This window comes from Lytechinus variegatus, chromosome 1, assembly GCF_018143015.1.
Source record: "Lytechinus variegatus isolate NC3 chromosome 1, Lvar_3.0, whole genome shotgun sequence".
NCBI lineage: Eukaryota > Metazoa > Echinodermata > Echinoidea > Temnopleuroida > Toxopneustidae > Lytechinus > Lytechinus variegatus.
The window spans coordinates 4,463,886-4,469,885 of NC_054740.1; the positions used below are offsets into that span (position 1 = coordinate 4,463,886).

General features: G+C 42.2%; 1 protein-coding gene across 1 annotated transcript; it reads right to left on the reverse strand.

Annotated features, from left to right (window-relative positions):
- Nucleotides 1-3,622: 3,622 nt before the first annotated feature.
- Nucleotides 3,623-5,203, reverse strand: LOC121405554. Its single transcript, XM_041597644.1, has one exon. It carries the CDS (start codon nt 5,201-5,203, stop codon nt 3,623-3,625), a length of 1,581 nt encoding a protein of 526 aa, XP_041453578.1.
- Between the last annotated feature and the right edge of the window lie 797 nt (nt 5,204-6,000).

Consider the following 6,000-nt stretch of genomic DNA (forward strand, 5'->3'; position numbering starts at 1 on the left):
GTGAACTTGATCTGATATTCCGAGTGACAAAAAGTGGGATTTTATGGGGGAAAATATAAAATTCATGCAACATCACGTTCTTTAAAAACAATTAAAACTAATATTCTTACTGTACACAAAGTTTCACTTCTTCTTAATGCCTCTATCCGTCTCAAAATTGGTGATTTAGAGCCAACATGAAGTTCCTCACACGTATCAATATTTCGCTGCCAATTTCAATACATCGCATGCGCATGAGGCCAGTCAGGTCTGAGCTCGGACCAGACCCGGTACCTCGTGCATATTGCATCCGCATGCGATGTTTTGAAATTGGCAGCGAATTATGAACATGTATATGTGTGAGGAACTTTATGTTGGCTCTAAATCACCAATTTTGAGACTGATAAAAGCATGGAAAAGAAGTGAAACTTTGTGTAAAGTAAGAGTATTACCTTTAATTCTTTTTAAAAAAATCAAGAAGTTGCATGAATTTTATATTCCACCCCCCCCCCTCATAAAATCCCACCTCCGTCACCCAGAATATCAGATCGAGTTCATGGTCTCGAAGTTCGAGTAGGTGGAGCGTAGTATAGCGGTAGTGAAGTGGAGAGGAGCCTGCACAAACTTCGGTCGAAGGGATTGCCATGCAATTGTTGAGATTGTACACGGCGGCACGTAATGCACCCCTCGGTGCTCTCTTGGAGCCTCTTGGATTTCCATGTGATGCCACAACCGTCTTTCATTAAGAAAGAAGTTGACAGGTTGAAGGTTTGGAGGTGTCATAAATATTTACTATTTAGTAAGGTTGTCGTTGCCGATCTGGCGCTAATGCAGTTTCACACCGGCCGATTATCAGCATACCTCATCACCAATACTTGTTCCCAAATATCATGACAAGTCTCTCAGTCATATTTCGATGTCAATATACCCACTGCTTTTCAAAATATTGTGATCGAGAATGGCTGTATTTCGGCTTTGATCTCGATTCTCGACGTCGTTGATCTAATCCGTAGACATCGCTTCGCGGATCGCCTGGATTCGCCATGCGCCGTAATGTGAATATTGACTGAAGTAAGCAACCAAGTCATGCGAACATGTGGCGAACGAACTGCCAGCATGCCGCATGTGAATCTTTAGTCGCGTAACTTCAGTCCAAATCAACATGACGGTGAGCGGTGAAGCCAAGCGAAGCGATGTTTGACTAAAGAATTCGAATGAACTATGTCCTCAAGATCACAGTCAAAATACAGCTATTACCGCTTGCAATACTTGGAAAAGTGTCGCTAATGCAGTTTCGCACCGGCCGATTACCAGCATACCTCATCACCAATACTTGTTCCCAAATGTCATGACAAGTCTCGCAGTCACATTTCGATGTCAATATACCAACTGCTTTTCAAAATATCGTGATCGGGAACAGCTGTTTTTCATATTTCGATCTTGACTTCGTTGATCTAATCCGTAGACATCGCTTCGCGGATTGCTTGGATTCTCCGTACGCTGTAATGTTGATATGGAATGAAATTAGTAACCAAATAATGCGAGCGAACGATGTTTGACTGAGGATTAGAATGATCGATGTCTTCGAGATAGCAGTCAAAATACAGACGTTACCCCTCGCAATATTTGGAAAAGCAGACATCGAAATGTGAACTTAGACCGTGTTTATGCTTCCACTTTTCAGGCCAGAATCAGCGTTTCCAAACGTGATTAGTCCAAAACACGGTTGCATCCATGCTTACTTTCATTTAAACGCTGTTTCAAAACGCTGATCGTAAACTCACAAAAAGGTGCGTATGTAAACGTCGTTTGACCAGAATCAGGCTTTCTGGGGAAGTATAAACAGAACTACGATCGTACACGTGTTTCAATGACGTCATTTGGTACATGCTTCCGGTGAGATGAAAATCCGCGGGCAAATACAGTCGTATTGCTCCATGTATCTCCACGTAATAACAATCGGAAAGAAATAAAAGGCGCGTCCAATTCGACCTCGCTTTACGATGCGAAGCCAGCTGGATATCATGATATGCTCTAAAAACTTAAGCATAAATAGCACTCCCAGAACCACATTTACGATCCTCATTTTGAATCAACGTTTGAAATCGCTGATTCTGTCCTCGCAATGGAAGCATAAACACACCCTAAGAGACTTGTCATGACAATTTGGAACAAGTATTGGTGATAATAATAATAATATATATGATTTGTATGGCGCCAAATCCATAAGAATATCAAATGCTCTAGGCGCACTAGTGCAAAGTAGAGGTGAAAAAGAAGGAAAAGTATTTAGATTAAAAGTGCTGAAGACAAATAGAAGGGATAAATATCAATTGTAGGCCAAATTGAACATATAGGTTTTAAGATTAGATTTAAACATTTCAACAGAGCTACTATCTTTAATGGTCCGAGGAAGAGAATTCCATGCGGATGGCCCAGCATAGGCAAATGTACGTTCCCCCCACTTTGTTTTGATTTTAGGGATAACCATCAAACCAGAGTCTTGAGAACGAAGAGATCTAGAAGGGGCATATTGGTGTATCAAGGAGATGTTATAGAGAGGAGCGGATCCATGTGTACAGTGAAAGAGTAATAAAAGAATCTTAAAAATAACGCGTTGTTCAACAGGTAGCCAGTGTAGCGATTTCAGAACGGGTGTGATGTGGCTGTGCTTATTGGTGAGGGTCACTATACGCGCAGCAGCATTCTGTAATTTTTGAAGTTTTGCAAGAGCATTTTGAGGTAAACCAAACATTAGGGCATTTCCGAAATCTAGTCGAGATGATATTAGAGCATGGGTGATTTTTTCTGTGGCATTGCGGGTGAGGTATTTACGGATGAAGCCTAGGTTGCGTAACTGATAGCGAACTGATTGAGAGATACGTTGAATCTGTGTGGACATTGTCATTTGGGAATCAAGAAAAATACCTAGATTACGGCAGGCAGTAGATAAGGACACTACATGCCCGGCGAGCGTGACTGAATTGAGGTTTGGATCCATACATGATAAATTCACATTTTGCAAGGTTTAATTTAAGTGAATGTGAGTTCAACCAGATATGGACATCGTCAACGCATCGCTCAAGATTGTGGATAGCGCTAGCTGCATCGCTCTGATTGGGTTTGAATGACGTATATATTTGAATATCGTCAGCATAGATATGATAAGAGAGTGAGTGCTGAAGGAAAATATTCCTAAGACCTGTTAGATATAACATGAACATGGTGGGCCCGCCCACAGAGCCTTGCGGCACTCCGCATTTAAGTGGTAAAAAATCAGAAAGGCAACCGTTTATCCTTACTGCCTGGGAGTGAAGTGTAAGGTATGATTTAAACCATTGAAGTGCCTTACCATTGACACCGAGAGATATGAGAGTGTTGATTAGGACTGTGTGATTAACGGTGTCGAATGCTGCTGACAAATCAAGGAGTATCATACCAGTCACTTTTCCCTTATCCATCTCGTGGAGAACATGATTGGTAACATTTGTGAGGAGGGTTTCATTACTATGATGGGGGCGGTAAGCAGACTGGAAGGGATCAAGGAGGTTGTTATCTATGCAATAGTCTAATAATCGTGAAAAAACTACTCGCTCTAATATTTTGAAAAGGAATGGAAGATTAGAAATCGGACGATAGTTACTCAAAGGACACTGCGGGGTTGGGGGTCAAGATTGGGTTTTTTCAGGATAGGAAGGATGTGAGCCGTTTTAAGGACAGAAGGTACACATGCCTGATCAATACTTAGATTAACAATATAGGTAATAATACTAGCGAATGTAGAGCTGCATTCCTTGATGAGAACAGTATTGATGGGATCTAGATGGCAAGATTTGGCTGGTAATCTGCGAAGTAGTGATTTTATCTCGTCAGGAGTCGTTGACCGGATCGTATGGAAGGAAGCTGATGTGACAGGATCGACAGGTGTAAGATCTGGGGTAAGGCTGTTCTGAATTTTATGTATCTTCGAGTGGAAGAAGTGGATGAATCTCTGGGCCAGTTCTTGACTATCGGTGTGCCTTGGGAGTAGAGAGTCCTGTTTACGATTGAGGAGACGGTTAGCGGTGGAGTAGAGTTTCTTAGTATCATTACCACACATGTTGATTAGCCCAACATAGTAGGATTTCTTGGCGCTTTCAACAAGATGATTCACAACCTCTCGTTGCGCTTGGAACATCTGTCTGTCTATGCAGAGCTTGCCGTTTGATCGCCATCGTCGCTCGAGCTGTCGACGCTTGCGTTTCTCAACGGTTATCTCGCTGTTGTACCAGGGGCTATCTCGGTGATCTCTCACTTTGCGGGTCTTGGCAGGGGCATGAATATCGAGAAGTGAGTTTAGGATGGTGTTGTAGCGGTTGGTAGCCGAGTCGATATTCTCAGACACGGAGGATGGGGAAATAATATTGCTTTCCGCGACATCTTCTATAAGAGACTTTCTATTGATATCTTTGATGTTGCGTGAGGTATATGCTCTATTGACACGATTTGATCTACAAGAGCGAATTACACAGGTGATAGCAGCGTGGTCTGAAATACCTGGAATAATGTTCGGTTTGGAGATCGGTAGCTTGTCCGAGTTCCGGACGAGGACAACGTCAAGAATATGACCTTTGTCGTGAGTTGGGGATGTGACCAACTGGGAGAGACCATGGCTGCTGATGAGATCCAGAAACTTAAGAGTGTGCGGAGACGAAGTCTTATCCAGGTGTATGTTCAAGTCCCCCGTGATCAAGATGGAGAAAGGATTGCACAGTCTCTCATCAACAAATGCTGAAAAATCAATGAGAAACTGAGAAAATCCCTGAAATCCAGGAGGACGGTAGACGACGATGATGTCGACCTGCTTGGAGCCGGGATGAGACAAAGTTCCAGACAGGGATTCGAAGGTGTCAAATTGTCCTGTTGGGCCAATATCAACATGAAGACTGTCCTTGTAGAGGAACCCGACTCCACCAGCGCGCTTGGTTGATCTGGGGTGATGCTTGAAGAGATATCCTCGTGGACAGAGGTCAGCAGTTGCAGCATCATCGGACGTGGTAAGCCAGGTTTCGCAGACACATGTGAAGTCGAGTCGGTGATCGAGGACAAATTCATGAAATTGGGTAGTTTTATTACGCACAGAACGGCAGTTAAGCATACCAAATTTTATGTTGTCATTAAAACGGTCACGGCCACCCTTCCTACCTCGATGTGTCTTTTGTCTTCTAGTTATACCTAAAGACATGATCGTATTACAAACTTCTTTGTTCTGATTACAGCAGAGTGTAGAATTAGAACAGGTATTGAGAGAGTGAAGTGTTTTACTGTCATATTTGTATGACACTGAAAGACAGTTTGTGTCAGGATCAGGATCCGAATGGGCCTTACTACGTGTGACAGGGCCTGGGTTCGGATTCACATCACCTGATAATAATATCAAGATATGAAATGTGGATACAGAATTGGCATAACATTGTACAGGAGCACCAATATATTTCTTGCTCGGACTGAATGAATGTACATTATTACGATTATGAACATTATTTACATATATATGATCAATTGGTACATGAGTATCAATAACATCACTTCGGCATAGATTGCAGTGCTGTGTTGTTGCATAACACCTTGGGTTAAGCACAAGCATCAGGCATATAAAAGTTACAAAGCCAGTAAGATTCATAGTGACAGTGAACATCTATACAAAACTATACAAAAGAATCAGTAGTTCACAATAGCAGCACAGTAGCAGCACTGACTTGAGGCATGAGTGAACAGGCCAGATGTAATCTGGCGTGTGTATGAAGCAATGGCCTCTACTGCACAGTATAAAGGTACAATCACAAAAAAGGTGCAAAAACTTTACAAGGTTTATCTATCAATAATACAGACCTAAATGCTCCAAAATTTGACTAGTAGTATCTCAGATGTAGGTATAGTAAGATATCACAAAAACAAATACATCTTAAACGTATAAACAAGAGAAATATACAAACACAATCAGAGAGATGTGCAGTGGGCGGGCAGCCACCAGCGCGCGCA

Coding starts and splice junctions, on each gene's coding strand:
- LOC121405554 (XM_041597644.1), bottom strand. CDS start 5,203: ATGTCTTTAGGTATAACTAGAAGACAAAAGACACATCGAGGTAGGAAG.